Source organism: Megachile rotundata, chromosome 12 (genome assembly GCF_050947335.1).
Source record: "Megachile rotundata isolate GNS110a chromosome 12, iyMegRotu1, whole genome shotgun sequence".
NCBI classification, from domain to species: domain Eukaryota; kingdom Metazoa; phylum Arthropoda; class Insecta; order Hymenoptera; family Megachilidae; genus Megachile; species Megachile rotundata.
Genome location: NC_134994.1, coordinates 6,583,076 through 6,602,175, shown reverse-complemented (window position 1 = coordinate 6,602,175; position 19,100 = coordinate 6,583,076). Strand labels below are relative to the sequence as shown.

Sequence of the window (19,100 nt, the reverse complement as noted above, 5' to 3'; positions counted from 1 at the left end):
TCATTTTATACGAAACAGCGTGTAATAAAAGGAAAATAGACGATTTAGAAAATTGAGGCATTTTTTAAATTTTGTCGATGAATTTGAGAGAAAATTTCAGAATTTCATATAATGTATGAGTTATCAAAATTTTTGGTAAAATATGAAATGAATTTATTGCAGCTTTTTAAATTTTGTTAAATAAAATGGTTTAATTATGCATTTGTAAGATGTGAAATTTTCGGAATACCTGTTTTTTTATAAAAAAAAAGAAATTTTATCTGCAATTTACGGTGATTTCTGAAACTTTCGTGTCTATATTATACTTTGACAATTTTATCAATATTTCACCGTCAGAGTGAAAACAAATTTTATTTTATTTTTGTAGAAACTTGTTAAGTTAATGCAGGTTGTAAGAAAATGCTTACTGAACTCAAATTACAAAAATTGTGTACTAAAAGAACTACAAAAATAAAATAGACAAGTAAATTTTATTCAATTTTTTCTGGGACATTATTGAGTTAGTTTCATGCACTTCGTAAACAATACATACTAAACCAAAAATAAATACAAAAATTACAAGAATTACAATTAAATTAAACTATAAAATTGCTTACAATAATCAAATTAAGTTACAAAGTTACTTGCAATAATTAAGTTAAATTACGAAATTAGTTACGATAATTAAATTAAATTACAAAATTAGTTACGATAATTAAATTAAATTAGAAAATTAGTTACGATAATTAAATTAAATTAGAAAATTACTTACAATAATTAAATTAAATTATACTACGAAATTAATTATCAATAATTAAATAAAATTAAGCTACAAAATTAGTTGACAATAATTAAATAAAATTAAGCTACAAAATTAGTTGACAATAATTAAATAAAATTAAGCTACAAAATCAGTTGACAATAATTAAACAAAATTAAGTAAAAAAATTGTTCGAAATAATTAATTTAATTCATAACAAGGTTCTGTCCCAGCGACCTAACCTAACACGACTTCTCATGGTATTAAAATTGTTTCTCAACAATTTTACCAAAATTTTCGCTAAATAAATTGATCGGTGCATGAAGAAATGATGGACGTGCTTACCTCTTCGGTTTTAGCTGCCACAGTCGGTTCGATGAGGCTCGTGAAACTTGTTCGACTGCCGTGTCTGCTACTCCTCGACAGACAACCAACGTCCGATACCTCACCAGCAGCGATTCTAGCGATCCTATCGTTCTCTAAACACTGTGATAGCGGTATGCCAAATACCAGGCCACCTGATGAATCTGAAAGAAAAATTGATAGGTGTCTTTGAATACTTTCGTGCAACAAATACTTCTCTTACTTCATTGCAGAACAATGTGCATCAATAACACCTACGTCGGGTAGTATGACACATCAAGTTTATTTTTCGCGAAATGATCATTCATTTCTGAATGACAATCTTCGCTTAACTAATTGAAAGTATTTTTAATTTAACTAAATTCGTATTTGTACGTTCATTGTACTTGTGGAACTCGGTTCAAGAATTAGATGTCGATATTTTGTTTCATTGTATGTATAAAAGTTTTTGAGAGTTAAAAATTTGGAGAGAGTTTCTGCTTGAAATATGAAAAGTATTGTAAGAAAGATTATAAACAAGATATGCATTGAACGGGATTTTGCGCGGACAAACTTTGGAGATTTATTTGAAAAATATTAATAGACAAGATTCTGAAATATCTTTCCATTTTATATATTCTGCTCTGACTATGTATTAATGATATAACTGAAAGTATTATACAATTTTTAATACGAGTACTTAAAAATTTAAAAACTTACAGTGTGAAGAAGTAGTGAATTATTAATGAATATAATTTTGGGAGAATTGATATTGTTAAGTTGAACATCAAGTTACAATTAGTCAGTGATGTGCTATTTTTGGACTGACACTTTTTGAGTGTATGAACATGCATATTAATAGTGGATCAAAGTACTGACACTTTGATTTGTTACGATTGTTTTATTTAAGAGAACAAGTAACAGTTTATAATATTACTTTGTATTATATTTATTTTATATTACTTTCTATTATATTTATCATATGTTACATTTTATTATATTCATTGTATTTTACATTTTAATATATTTACCATATATTACACTTGCTTCGTATGTTATCTATTACCATATTTATCATATATCATCTTTTACTGTATTTATGAGGTATTACCTTTTGTTGTATTTATCATATGTTATTTTTTACTATATCTATCAAATGTTACTTTTACTATGTTTATCATATATTACCTTTCACTATAAATATTTATCATATGTTACCTTTTACTGTATTTATCATACGTCATTATTTACTATATTCATAATATGTTACTTTGTATCATATTTATAATTTTTAACGTATATTATATTTATCACACATCACTTTCGTTCACATGTGTGTGTTTATCATATATTACTTACTATTGTATTTATCATATGTTACCTTTTAATACATTCACCATATGTTACATTTGCTGTATTTATCATATGTTATCATTTACTATATTTATCATATGTTACTTTACGTTATATTTATCATACATTACTTGCTATTGTATTTATTATATGTTACCTTTTACTATATCCATTATATGTTACATTTACTGTATTTATCATATGTTATCTTTCACTATATCCACCATGTGTTACATTTGCTGTATTTGTCATATGTTATCATTTACTATATTTATCATACGTTACTTTATATTATATTTACCATATATTACTTGCTATTGTATTTATCATATGTTACCTTTCACTATATCCATCATGTGTTACATTTGCTGTATTTGTCATATGTTATCATTTACTATATTTATCATACGTTACTTTATATTATATTTATCATATATTACTTGCTATTGTATTTATCATATGTTACCTTTTATTATATCCATCATATGTTACATTTGCTGTATGTATCATATGCTATCATTTACTATATTTATCATACGTTACTTTATATTATATTTATCATATATTACTTGCTATTGTATTTATCATATGTTACCTTTTATTATATCCATCATATGTTACATTTGCTGTATGTATCATATACTATCATTTACTATATTTATCATACGTTACTTTATATTATATTTATCATATATTACTTGCTATTGTATTTATCATATGTTACCTTTCACTATATCCATCATGTGTTACATTTGCTGTATTTATCATATGTTATCATTTACCATATTTATTATACGTTACTTTATATTATATTTATCTTTCTACACCATATATTATATTTATTTTATACTACTTTCTATTGCATTAATTATATATTACTCTTTACTATATTTCTTACATATTACTATATAATATATGATCACACATTACTTCACATATGTGTATACATCATATACCACATTCTATCACATTCATCATAAACATGATTTCCAATTAATTCTTATTATACCTACACACATTACTACAAACTACAATATTCACCAAAATAACCCATTTTACAATTTAATATTTCAGCACCTATACATCATCGCAAACTGCCAAATAGAACCTGCCTACGCTATAACACGAAGTATTATACGAAGTATCATAAATTATACTATTAAAGGTATTCACCAGCTACGAGACGTAATAAATAAAGTTTGGAAGTTCTTTTCGTTATTTTATAAAGCGAAAGGTTTCGATTATAAATCAAGAACAGTGGAACACGAGTCAGACGCAACTTTAAAGTCGTTCCTGGCGGCTTGGACATTTGATAATATTCCGGTTGGCCATGAATGCTTTGCTCGCTTTATTTTCGGTACCAAAGCTCGCACTGTTCGCCTAAGTTTCGCGGAAACGCGTCGTGGCACCTTTCGAATTTCATCTTATTACTTCTTAATTGCATCGCGAAGCTTGCCAAATGCACACGTGCGAACAACAATTGACCAGCGACTATCGAACGGCTTTTGTACACTTGAAATATGAAACCAAAGCTCGAAATGGTAGTGCAAAAATTTTATTGTAATTTAGAGACTTGGTGATTTGATAATTTGGGGCATAGGTATTTGAAAATTGAACCTTCTGAGAGTTTGTCAATTTCAAAATTTAGAAATTTAACGATTTAGCAATTTGGGAGTTTAGGAATTTAAAAGTTTGATAGTCTGAAAAATTGAAAATTCAAAGATTTGACAATATGGAAGTTTTCAAAATCTGACAATTTGAAAGCTTGAAAATATAAAGATTTAACAATTTAATAATCTGGAAGTTTGTACACTTTACAATTTTAAAATGTGAATGTCTAAGAATTTCAAAGTTCAAAATTTCAAAATTACATAAGTGAAGAAAGCTTAAAACAACTTACACCCAAATATGCAAGTACCTATGTACCTGTTTAAAACATAAACACCTTGACCCAGTATAAACCGTGTGATTCGATTAGCGTTGAAAATGTATTCATATTACACGACACTGATGAGAATGAGATCAATTTAACCATGCTGATGTTAATGAGAATGAGATCAATGTATTCATACCGTACGACATTAATTTGAATGAGATCAATTTGTGTATACGATATTGTACGACATTGATCAAATTAGTGAAGGAAGTATAAATAACATAACATTAATTTGAAATGAGGTTTAAACTTGACACGATGGAAGACGACACAATATATGATTATACAATAAGTCACTATCGTTGATTATCCACAAACAGGTATCACGTGCGTTTTACAAGTTTGTTTTAATGCAAGTTGCACATAAAATATACTCCGGAAAAGACACGTGGTTCACATGTTTCAAACGAGACGGTCTAAAAGAGAACGTCATTTAAGTGACGTATCTTGGTATGATCGAGTGTGTCGATTTCTCATAGTGTAGCCCTGAAGCCAGCTAAAAGGTAACAGTGTCTACACTGATCCGATTATAGATCACTATCTGGGCCATCTTCAGACCCTAAAAATTATATTTCATCTTCTCACTGCAAGTTCAACTCTCCCTACACTTTCAACTAATAACAACTTTCGACTAATATTAATAATAACAAGAATTTAATGATAAAAAGAATTTCAACAGAGGCACTTTAAACTAAAATCAGAAATGAGAAAATGTTTTGAACATAGAAGGGTTTTCAGCGGAGTTAAACAAAGAAAATCCAAAATACTGGTATTGGCACAGAGAGATGTTATTAACGCAGGTCTTCTGTCACACAGGAAATTGTTTCACCAAAATTTTCTAGAGTCTTTGATGGCGCACGTGGCTACAAAGGAACATAAACTTTTTGGGTAACGAGGATTTCATACCATGTTTCTAGTTTTCGGCTACTTTGTTACAAATATTTATTTGTTCCACGAATAGCCCCGTCAGATTTGCGACTCGCAATGCAATTTTGATGCGAATACGCGGTGCCTCGAATTTAATACTTGTTACAATCTGTTGTACCATGTTTAATATTTGGTATTCATTTCTTATTTGCGTTGATAGTTGCATAAATATACCGATACTAATATTTTCAGTGGTCTGAGCTTTTGGTAGGCAATGTATTCCTCAAATACTGATTCATAGTGCGTAAAGAATAAACTGTGTAAAAGAAAATTTACGTATTAACGAAAATAGTTGAGGTAAATAAAATCTGATTTTCGGACGTTTTAAATATACCAATCTTGCGTATTCTTATTTTGGTAAATCGAGCTTTGTCAATGAAAGATTCATTGTGTTTTATTCGTTTCAATTTACATTCATAAGATTTATAAAGGTTAGGAAGTGCCTCGAGAAGAGAACTTGAGAAAGAAAAAGTCATGATCGATTGTTTTCGCATAGAAGGCAAAGGTTATGGCTATATTACAAAACAAATAGGTCGTTCAATAAGCTGCTGCCGATTATGTCAGTAAAACACGTAATCACGAGAATAAACGTTCAGTCGCCCACTAAAAGTTTCCTGAAGATAAACGTAAAATTCTACGATCAGCTTCTAACTCAATATCATTGTTTCAACTTCGAAATTGCAAATTAAATTTTGCAAAAACCATTCATAGGACTCATTGTAACATCGCACATTAGAACGAAAATACACGACTGAAAAACGAAGATGAATCAGCGAGACTCATTCGCTGAAGCAAACATGCACCTTGCGCAAATATTAGTAAAAATATTTATTTTATGAGAAACTTGTAGCTACAATTTGTTTTCTGTGGGATATTTAGTGACGAGAAAAAGTCAATTTAGATGGATCGAATGGTCTTAATTCGGTAGTGGCGTGACATACGAAAAGATATGAAATATTTCGAAAGTTTGGTGGTGGTTGGATTATGACAGTGTTTCACTGTTCATGGAAAAACCACAGAATTTTGCTACAATGAACGGTAATTAAATTGAAACATTAGAAAATTATTTGAAACCCCACTGCATAGAATTCCACAACGAAAATTCAATTTGCAGGATAATTGGTTCATAAATCTGTAATTATTATTTCTGAAAGTGACATTCTGTTATTACATTGATCTACACGTTCTTCTAATATTGCCATAGAAAATTTATGGGGAATATGAGAACACACTAATTTTATTATAAAATAAAATATTCAAACTAGAAATTACTAAACTATTAATAATATGATTTATAAAATGATTTGAAGGACTCTTGTGTTTTCTACCTACTTATGCTTCATTCGAAAAAAACAGACGAGTGGACTAAAAATACAAATTGAGGATGTAGATCTTTACAACGTAATTCTCGAAAGTACCTAACACGTAAGCAAATTTAGCACGTTGAAAAAATTTGTCGACGGAGTTTACGACTAACGCGTAATATTTGCAAACGAGCCAGAGAATGGCTTAGCACTAAAGTTACTAAGTCGGTCAAAAGTTTCTTACTTCAGATAACAAAACTTGTGAAGATGTTTATTTGAGACCTGTTGACTATTGTGAAGATGTTGCGACCCTTGTCGATACTTGTAGAGATGTTTGCCTGAGACGCTTGTCGACTTTTATGGAGATGTTTGAGACCCTCATCGTTTTTATGGAGATAAGAAATGCACTCGAAACAAATTTCGTTTTTGCTGATGGTGGATAACTTGAATATTTTTAGTTAAAAAGTTTGATAAATTACTTTTCAAGTTATCTTTCTATTAACTGTTACTATTGTCTGTTCCATTATGTTTACTCATCATATAACATTATAGGTTTAAATAAAAAAATACCTATTCTAAATTGTTATATCGAATAGAATGGTAAGTGAGTCATCTTTCGAGTGCAAAGAATTATTGCGTATATTCAGTTACGTTCTATTAAATGTTAACCCTTTGCACTCCTCAATTTCCTTCACCTACCTTAATTTATAAAATAGATCAAGAAAGAGGTTCTCAATAAAATGTACTGCAACAGGGCAGAGTATGTGACAAGTACATTTTTCTTTTATCACAAGTAGTAAATAAATGATGATATACATATTCAACTAATCTATTTATCTGAATTATTTATGAAATCCAAGAGATATGTGATGTCGAGCCACAATCGACATAGGAGTACAAAGGGTTAACCAATTTCTCTAACTATTTAATTTTAAATAGTATTTTTAATTTTAAATGATGTGCTCATTATACAGTGACACGTTTCGCATTAACAGGGTGGATTTCGAATAAGCACCTCACGGCAGGGTCACTCCAGTATCCGATTGACGTCCGGTATCCCCACGACACTCGTACCCGACTCGAACCGCAAATAAACCTGGTATATGCGGAAATATGCACCGCCACCAAGCACCCCGTGGCTAATTTTAACTGGTGAAATTGTGTCTCATACCAAGCTGGCTGATGCTGTTGTTGCAGCCTGGTACTCACACATGGCCAATCGACTACTTTTTCTTTTTCAGCAGTGAACGGTGATGAATCCTTGCTTATGCATGATGACACCTTGCAATACTGGCTAATCATCGAGAGATAGAATATTCAGTTATTGAATACATTCTTAATTTCATTGATCACTAATTAACAATAGAGGATCAATTAATAAATTATCAATTAATTCTTTAACCGATAAATATATTTTAACTGTTAATTGTAAGATTTTAATTGATTATACTGGTGCGATTGATCTGATTTTCATGATTTCTTAATTTATTGATTTGTATGATTTATTAATTTATTGAGTTCTATGATCTTTGAATTTATTGATTTATATGATTTTTGGATTTATTGACTTGTTGGATTTTTGAATTTATTGATTTGTTGGATTTTTGGATTTATTGACTTGTTTGCTTTTTGAATTTATTGATTTGTTTGATTTTTGAATTTATTGATATATATAACTTTTGAATTTATTGATTTGTTTCAATTATGCATTTATTGATTTGTTTGATTTTTGAATTTATTGATTTATATGATTTTTGAATTTATTGATTTGCTTGATTTTTGAATTTATTGTTTTGTTTGATTTTTGAATTTATTGATTTGCTTGATTTTTGAATTTATTGTTTTGTCTGATTTTTGAATTTATTGATTTATATGATTTTTGGATTTACTGACTTGTTTGATTTTTGAATTTATTGATTTGTTTGATGTTTTTAATTGATTGATTTGTATGCTGTTTTAATTAATTGATTTTTTCACTAACTTACGATTTTTTCAATAACTGATTGGTACGATAAAATTGATTTGCATGATTCTTTGATTAATCGATAATATGCTTGATTTGAATACTATCATTTTTTATTAACTGATAGATATGATAAAGTTTGATTTGTATGATTTTTCAATTAATCAATTTATATAATTAAATTGATTCGTACAATTTAATAATTAACTGATTTATATAATCAATTTGTATGATTTCTAATAGAAAAGTTAATTTTTAATTCAGACTTGACAAACTAAAATTTAATTAGAATCAAAAACTTTCAATGAAAATTACAAATTTTTTTACTTCAATAATTTACTGCAATATATAATATTGTAAAAATAAATCATTTTTATATCCAATATTTAATCCCAACATAAACTGCAGTTTGGAAAACTTCATAATGCATCATCTCTACATTTTTCAACATAATTTTCTTAAGAAATGCTTAAAATAAAAAATGCGATAAAACTTAATATCATTAAAGAGTACAATTGTTCCAAAAGGATGAAAACCCTAGTTCTTTTCGCTGTCCACTCGGATAACACGTGCAGTTTTGCCTCTGAAACGCGGCATCGCGAGAGCTTTACAAACGCGAGCTCGCAAACGAGAAAAGTAATTAAACACCCACGCGGTGAATATTAGCCTACTAATACACAGAACAGCGAGACGCAAAGCCAGCTTTGAAACACGTTACACTGAATGAAATATGCTGAAACAGGAAAAGAAAAACATTCTGTTTTCTCAAGCAACAAGAAATCTCACGCCCGGCATTTTGATAGAAAAAATGCGGAAAGTGAATCATTTCTTTCCCGTTTATTTCTAACTGAATATTTTAACGAATATCAAGGGTTTTTGTTTCTTTATTTGTACATAAATGCGGGATAATGAAACGATTTTTGTGAACTTATGTTCTTTTGTAAATAATATAAAAATGTATAAATGTAGTATTTTGTTTAAATTTAATAAATGTACTTTTAGAAGGATTAAGAATTAGGATTCTTAAATTTAGAATGTACTTTTATTATTCTGCTTGAACTTAAATTTATTATTATAAATTCGAATTTGAGCAAGGTTATAGGTTATGTTACTCTTCGTGTTCAATCTTCTATTAAATATTTTGTAAACCACTAGAAATCACTTGTAATATAAAATATAAATTTGTACAATATTATTTAGATATCTTTTACAATTTAAATGCATAATTTTACAATTGTTAATTGTATATTTTATATTAAGAAGTCTGTTGTAGTTTAGAAAATGGCGGGCAGTGCGGGTTAAGAAATGAACAGAATTTTATCTTAGTACAAAAATTAGACTATTACTACAAAATAATAAACTAGAATAAAAATTAATTTGCAAAATGCAATAGTTTGCTTGTCAATTTTCCTTAGCAACAAATCTTGTAATAATAAAACCTTGAAACAATAATCTAATAATAAAACCATTTCTAATCTGTGAGGGTTAAAAAATTAACAGAATTTTATCTCAATACAAAATTAAACTATTACTAAAAAATAATAAATTAGAATAAAAATTAATTTGCAAACTCCAATAATTTGCTTGTTAATTTTTCTTAGCAATAAATTTTGTAATAATAAAACCTTGAAATAATAATCTAATACTAAAACCATTTCTAAGCTGTGAGGGTTAAAAAATTAACAGAATTTTATCTCAATACAAAAATTAAACTATTGCTAGAAAATAATAAATTAAAATAAAAATTAATTTGCAAAATGCAATGGTTTGCCTGTCAATTTTCCTTAGCAATAAACTTTGTGATAATAAAACTTGTAAAATAAAAACTTATAATGTTAGAGATTATACAAAAATAATATTAAAGATAATAATAAGAGATTATAAAATTAATAAAAAATTATGAAATTATTTAATGAACTTCCTCGTAAAAAATTTCCTTAAAACGCACTTTTCTTCTAAAAATTATAAGAATTATACGATTATTATTACAAGAGCACTAAGTTAAGGAGCGAATGTGTTTAATCTACGAAAACAGGAAGTGTTCGTGAATATGAATATCGAATGATTTGCGTAATTATCATCGATGGAATTTGAAAACAAGGAAATACAAGGAAAACGAACAACGGTTCGATATTTGTCCCAACGATAATATTTGTCTTTCTTACGTATCAGATCAAAATACTTCTATGTAGAGATGTCGTAAACGTATAAAATGATCGAGCACTGGCTCTAACTTTTGCGGACAGAATCGCACCTGAAAATAGCTGAACCAGTTATTCCTCCAAACAAATAAACGCACCATAAATTTTCGATCGTGGACTATGCTTTTCGCACATCAAAACTGCGCACTTAATTTACCGCGTTTAATTATTGACTTTATCAAATTAATTTCAACAGAACGGCTGTGAGAACGTTGAAGACTTGGTAAGTGATACGTTTACCATGTCTTCTTTTTCAAAATTGTTTTACCATGTTGTAAATAGAGCTGAATGATTTGTTAAAATATTATAAATTGAGCTAAGTTTATTAAGATATTATAAATGAAGCTGAATGGTTTGTTAAATTATTGTAGATTAAGTTACATAATTTGTTAAAATGTAAGTGAAGTTAAATTGCTTGTTTAAATGTTATTAATGAAACTACATATTTTATTAAAATATAACAAATGAAACTAAATAGTTTATTAAAATATTGTAAGTGAAACTAAATAATTTATTAAATCATATAAATATTGCAAATAAAACTTTGTAATACTAAAAAAGGTATTTATAAATTTGTTACATATCTAGACACATATGTAATATATTAAATTCAAGACAATTATTTAAAATAAGTTATCAGAAATTCAATAGAATATAATGTATTTCACAAAAATTCAGTTTTACATCTTCAACACAAAATATTCGAAAATTTTATAAATATATTTGCTTGTATGATGTTCAATTTAATATCATGTACTTAACATTAACATATGTGAATGTTAGATATGAGATAAATTCCTAAATGTGAATTATACTCCTTCCTAACCTAAAACACATGAATTTTTCTGTTCATGTTAATCCTTCTAGTGTTCATTGTAGTTTACGTCACATTAATTTTTTTTTAATTCAAAAACATTTTTAGATAAAATTCATATGTATGCCACAATATGTATACATATCAGCACATCTGTGGAATAAAGAAATAACACTAATGTACGTCTTCAGATTTTTAAATAAAATTCAGGTTTGTGTGACAATATACATATCAATGCATCTGTAGAATAAAACAACAACACTAATTTTCAATAGCCTCTTCAAGTTGTTAAATAAAATTCATGTTAATGTTACAATATACAAACAAGTGCACCCAAAATAACACTAACCCTAACCTCTTCAGTCTAAACTTCAAAAAAGTTCAAAACATTTTTCTTCTAATCCGAAGAAATAGCTAAATAAAGTAACCCTTAATTAAAATTAAAGTTACATTGAAAAGGAGAACGTTAAATATGAATAATCGAGTAAAATATTTCGTTCTTGTTCGCAGCAGCCATTTACATTTAATTATTTTAATCTGGAAACGAAGGAGGATAACATTTACGAAGTTTCACTGTTTTCTAATTAAAAACAGCAATGACTATGCATGAAGTTGGTAGTACGAGAAGGTACGAAATTGCCACTCACCCTTTTCCTTGTCATCCTTCCCTTTATTGTCGAAGAAGCCCGTTGTAAGGGCTTTCCTCTTCAGTAAAGGTGCTCTCCTCTTGGGCTTCGTGACAACGGCACTTGTGCCAAGACATTCTGGAAAAGGAAGAAGAATAATGTAGTAGATATGTAGGTCCATTATTTACTACTTTAAGAGCTAAAACAATGATTTATTTTACTGTTTTTTTTTTTAGAGAAGCATTTTGGAGATTTATAGTTAAAATTAATTGGGGGTGGTTTGAATTAATTAGAGATTTATGGTTAATATTAGACATTAATCTCTAATACATTTTAATGAATAAAATTAATATTTATAAATTTATAAATGGTTAAATTTAATGATTTACGGATAAAATTAATGAGAGATTTATGGTTAAAATGAATTAGAGATTGAAGTCTAAAATTAGTTAATATTTATGATTAAAGTAAATTAGAAATTTGTATCTAAAATTAATTAATGTTTATAACTAAAATGAATTAGAAATTTATATCCAAAATTAATTAGATATTTACGTTTAAAATTAATTACAAAAATATGCTTAATATTAATTACAATATTTGGTTAAAATGAATTAATGATTAATGCCTAAAATTAATTAGAGATTTAAGTCTAAAATTAATTAGTATTTATGATTAAAATGAAATAAAGATTCAAGTCCAAAATTAATTAGTATTTATAATTAAAATGAATTAGAAAATGTCCAAAATTAATTACATATTTACGTTTAAAATTAATTACATATTTATAGTTAATATCAATCATGATTTATGGTTAAAATAAATTAGATATTTATAACTGAAATTAATTACAATTAGCCTGAAACAGAGCTATAATTTGCACAGAGCGATAATTTGCTCTTACAAATGTTGTTAGCAATCTCGTTTTTCGTACAGAAGGCACATTCGAGTAAGAAGTCCTGGTATTTTATTTATCTACTGTGGTTTCATTGATTCGCTTCCGCCTGGATACGGAAGTGGAACAAAGAGACGCAGAATGAACACGAGGAAATAGAGCCCGATGAAACGCGATCCCTTCTTGATTGTTGGGTAACGTCAACGACCACATTCAGACACCGCAGAAAAATTCACCTACGATATTGCGAAACTTACGCAGGGTGGTTCTTATACATGTGTCCACTGTGTGTCTTATTTTCTAGCTAATTAATTTTTATGTACAAGCAATAGAAAAAGTTTTATTCTTAGTGATCTTGTTTGTTGTTAAGTTGGAAGGGATGGAATTATACATGTACTATTTATTTATCTAGACTTTACCTATCTGTACATTATTTCTTTTTTTTAATACTATTTATCTATCTGGAATTCATCTATTTATTTGTAGAATTTGTCTATTCATTTAAGAGTGCTTTATCTATCTATCTGTCTTAAATATATCTATCTATCCATCTATCTATTTAAAATGTGTCTATCTACCTGTCTATCCGTCTAGAATTTATCTATCTATCTATATAGAATTTGTCTATTTATTTTTTTACTTTAAAAAGTTAAATTAAAATATAAAATTGAAACGTAACACTAAAATGGAAAAATAAAATGTAAAATTAAAATCTACAACTAAAAAGTAAAATTAAACTGTAAAATTGAAATGAAAAAGTAAAATGTAAAATTAAAATATAAAATTGAAATGTAAAACTAAAATGGAAAAGTAAAATGTAAAATTAAAATCTACAATTAAAAAGTAAAATTAAACTGTAAAATTGAAATGAAAAAGTAAAATGTAAAATTTAAATTTAAAACTAAAAAGAAAAATTAAAATCTAAAATGTGAAATGTGAAATGTGAAATGTGAAGTGTGAAATTAAGATGTAAAATAAAAATCTGTATTGTAAAAAATACCTCCTAAAACAATAATTACACACATAATAAATAATATAAACAATATCGATCGTCAAATTAGGAATTTAAATGTACATGTACGTATTTCAATGTTGGCAAACATGTGAATACGAAGTGCATAAGTACGTGATTCTTCAGAAAGGAGGATATTACGATGTTAAAGTTACACTTTGCACTCGTAAACACGTCAATCATCATTTAAGACATCTAAGATGAGATTCCAACGTCAACATCGAGATAAGATACTTACTTTCTCGGCGGAAAATAAAGAGTACATTGTTTAAAATGTTTCTCTGTTTTTATTCTACCACGAGATACGTAGTTTATTCCGACATTTTTAATTTAACAATGGAAATGTACGTATAATATTCTTGTACCTGGCAGGTAGAATCTTTAGAAAGTTCAGAGAAATTGTTCGAAAATAATTTATGTTCAAAAAGCAATTTCAGTAATAGTATTGGTGAAGTATAATATATTTACAAATTATTTGTATCTTATGGATCTATAATTTGAAGATTTTGTATTTTTTAATTTTTATATTTTTTAGAGCTTTGTGACTTCAAATTTTTATTTTTTCAAATTTCTGCATTCACCAAATCTCTATGTTCTATAATTTCTCTATGATCTCTATATGATCTCTATATAATCTCTATATGATTTCTATACTCTTCAATTTTTATATAACCCAAACCTCTATATTTCCCAATTTCTACATTACCCAAATATTCTATAATTTCGGAGTTACATATCCTCAGATTTTTACATTTCCTATATCTCTATAATGACTCATTTCTATATTTCTAAATATCTACTTCACATTTCTACATCTTCAAATTCATATGTCTCCAAATTTCTATATTTCTCAATTTCTACATTTCCTAAATCTCTACATTTGCAGAACTCCATGCTCTCGAATTTCTATATACTTAAATTTCTCTATTCGCCAATTTCTACGAATTCTAATTTCTATATTCTCCAATTTCTATGTATCCAAAATCATATCTCCAAATTTCCATATCACCAAATTTCGATATACCCCAATTTCTAAATTTCCTAAAACTGTATACTCCCAAAATCTCAGTAGTATCAGAGTTCCATATTCTCAAATTTCTATATTCCCAAATTTTGTATTCTCCAATTTCTACATTCCCTAAATCTCTACAGTCTCAAACTTCTGTATTCTCCAAATCTCTGTAGTATTGGAGTTCCTCATTCTTAAATTTTTACATTCACTAAATCTCTATAGTCTCAAACTTCTATATTCCCCAAATCTCTACAGTATCTAGTGCTCCATATTCTCAATTTTCTATGTTCCCAAATTTCTGTATTCTCCATTTTGTACATACATTTCCTAAATCTAAATATTTCTCAGTTTCTACATACATTCCCTAAGTCTCTATATTGTTTGAAATCTCCATACTTTCAAATTTCTCCATCTCCAAATATCTACATTCCCTAAATCTCCATAGTGTCTCTTTTCTATATTTCTAAATGTCTATTATTGTATCTTTGTTTCTTCAAATTTCTATATACCTAACTTATATGTCTACATATCTAAATTTCTACATTCCCAAATGTCTACATATTCTAATTTTTATATTCTCAAATGTCTACATATTCTAATTTTTACATTCCAAAATTGTCTACATATTCTAATTTCTACATTCCCAAATTGTCTACATATTCTAATTTCTACATTCTCAAATATCTACACGTCCAAATTTCCATATTCGCAAACATCTCCATATCCAAACATTTTCTGCAAACATTTCTACATTCCCAAATGTACACCCTTAAATTTCTCATACAACTATTTACCTCAACGAAAAATTTTCATACCAAAACCATAAATTTTGTCTGAATTTTGTAACACGCTTTGAATTCAGCTTTCAACTCAGTTCACATAATTCAACCTCAGTTTTTACTGCCTGCAGTTTGCTGAAATAACACTTCCGGTGGTTCAAGTAATTACACAGCTTTCGGTACGTTGATTCAGTAAGGATTAATAACATAACCTCAATATGCAAATGTTAAAATCTGTGGGAAACACTTGAGGTGGTTTGCCTATTAATCCTTTGCGTTGTAATTTATGCATGTGTTATTGTATCTACGTATGGCTGTTAGTATATTAGAAGAAATAAAAAATGTTATTGTGTTTGTTTAGGAAGCTACAATCTGAACCATGCAAATTACAATTAAATTTAGAATGTAAATTGTGAAGTATGAAACATATGAGGAAAGTTAATCACACATGACATGCATGTGCTTCATAAGTATAAATTATTATTAGAAATTATTATTAGTTTATTATTATTTTATTATTTTATTATTTTACTATTTTACTATTTTACTATTTTACTACTTTACTATTTTACTATTTTACTATTTTACTATTTTACTATTTTACTATTTTACTATTTTATTATTTTATTATTACCATTATTTAATATTATTGAAATTATAGTGCAGGGTTTTAATGTAAACGATATCGTAAAGAAATATACAGGACGTTTCTAAAATAGTGGTACTGAAGGAAACAACTTCATTGTTAATAACATCAAATTTTAATGCTTTCCAAATATTTGTAACAAATATTTGTGACAGTGATAAAAGACTACGAGTTGTTGGTGAATATTGCAATTCTTCAGCAAGTATTATAAATCAGAGGATGTAATTAATAATATCATTAAAATATTTTTATGTTTGTAATTTATAATAAATATTATTACTTATGTGCTGTTTTTATCATCAACGAATTACATCAAATTATATATTGCTACCTCAATAATGACCTTTTATAATGAGTGACTAATAACATACTTTAATAAATTACAATAAACCAGATAAGTAAACTAGATTTGTTCATTCAACATTCGTTAAAAATTGTATTTATTCTTATTTATTTTTGTATTTATACTTCTTAAGTGTATACATGTATCATGAATAAATTTTAATAAAAATACTTCAAAACTTGTTATTCAAATTTGAATGAAATTTTTGTTAATTTTTTCTAAATGAAGTTTTTTTTTAAATGAAATTACATATGTAAAAATATTATTAAATATTTTTGGTTCATATTTTGCGTAGGTTTGTTTTCTTTTATATTAGATCTGAAGTAACGTATAGATGTCAAAAATTGATGGATGACTTACCACTTGGTGGCCTGATATGAACACCTAAGTTAAGGGCCTGAAGTTTCGCGACAGCGACCTTGCAAAGGACCTTCCTCTCTATCTCTGACAGTGACCTTAAAGGAGTATCCTGCAAGGTAACACGTCGTCCTCCAGTGCCCGCCCACGTGCATTTTCCCTGCAATTCAAAGAAAATATTCTGAAAGTTTTCCTCTGAAGGTTTTCGGTCACCAAGTTTCATTTAATAAGTTTCTTTTATAATTGAAAACAAATTACATATATCAACTTGTTTTAAATGTATCTATTCTACAGAGTCAAACTTGTATAATTAACATTATGCATTTAACATATTTTAACATCCTGTAAAAGATATTTGTAATGATAGCAAAAACTAAATACAACAGCTAAAAGAAATACAGATATTAATATTGTTGATGATTTTTTCATTGAAAGAAATGTAAATTATTATGATATATTTACGATATTAGTGTATCCAAAAGACATTATTATGTCATATTAAATATATAAAATATACTATCTTATATTAAATATATAGAATGTATTGTATTGTATTAAAAATGCAGAATATTTTGTATTATATCATTTTATGCAGTGTGTCTCACAACTAGTGTAGGTCCCTGAAATGGGAGGTAGCTGACGTGATTCTGAACAAGATTTCCCTTTGCAAAAACAGAATTTGAATCTTCGTTTTTGAGTTACTAACGAAAAACACCAACGAACAAGGTAGTGATGGGTTTGAGCGTGAGGGACTGTGGTCGTGAACAAGCGCGATAGTACCGTGACACATTGACGTTAATGTTTTAAATATCTTGATTCCTAAATTTTCAAGTTTTTTACATTTTTTAAGCTTTAAAAGTACACATCTTTCAATTTTTAATTTTTGGATTTCTAAATTACCAAATGTACAAATTCTACAACACGGACCAATCAGAGCGCGAGGATTACGCATGCGCAGACGCGAGAGCGACAGCTTCGAGCGTAGTGGCTGACGCGCGTGATCCTCGCGCTCTGATTGGTTCGTGTTTTTCCTTAATAATTCAAAAACGAAGCTTCAAACCCCATTTTTGCAAAGGGAAATCTTATTCAGAATCGTGTCAATTACCCCCTATTTCAAGGACCTACACTAGTTGCGAGACAATCTGTATATATAGAAAATATATCATATCAGAATATGTAGAAGACATTTAGAAAATGAGTTCAAAGAATTAAATCGCAACTTTCAATTTAAGAAAACAGTCTTGCTTTATCTACCACTTATACGTTTTACAAAGAAATATAATCTAAATGCAGAAATATATGTAGCACTTAATAATTAATAAAAACATTTGTAAATAAATTTGTTACAAATCTTTGATTATTTTGATATCGTTCATTATTCATTTATTACTTAAAAAGAAAATATTTCAAAATCTTCGCATGTCAATTATGAACTTATCACCACTTTATTTCATCATTACTTGTTTATTAATAAATAATGTTCCCAACTTGTTGAATCCTGTTATTACAAATGAATCAGCTCTATTAAATGCAAAGTAATTATCTCGAACCTTCTCGCGTTTAATACCTCACGCAAATGATATCTAGTAATTAAAATGAAATTCAAAAGAACGAATACACAAAGGATATTAAAACAATTCTGCAAAAATTATTGAAATCTTTATATACGTACGTTTTCAATTTTTTTTAATTAAAATCTTTGTAAATTCCTGCTACACAACGAAGAAGTATAAGTTTTAATAACTTTCTTGCATCAGTAGCTCCTTTTTTAATTTAAGACAACGAACGATACCAACGTTCTACTGGCGCGAAAGGAAAACAAAAAGAGTACTTTTAATTAAAGCCATGGGA

At 27.7% G+C, this 19,100-nt stretch overlaps 1 protein-coding gene across 1 annotated transcript in view; it reads right to left on the bottom strand.

The window, feature by feature from the left end:
* RhoGAP102A (Rho GTPase activating protein at 102A) overlaps window positions 1-19,100 on the bottom strand; it is a 61,678-nt gene that overhangs the window by 30,570 nt on the left and 12,008 nt on the right. Inside the window, exons 2-4 of the mRNA XM_076538428.1 lie at window positions 17,253-17,409; window positions 12,227-12,343; window positions 1,085-1,266 (exon numbers count right to left, since the gene is read on the bottom strand). Coding sequence (XP_076394543.1) covers window positions 1,085-1,266; window positions 12,227-12,343; window positions 17,253-17,409 — 456 coding nt within the window. The remainder of the gene's footprint in view (window positions 1-1,084; window positions 1,267-12,226; window positions 12,344-17,252; window positions 17,410-19,100) is intronic.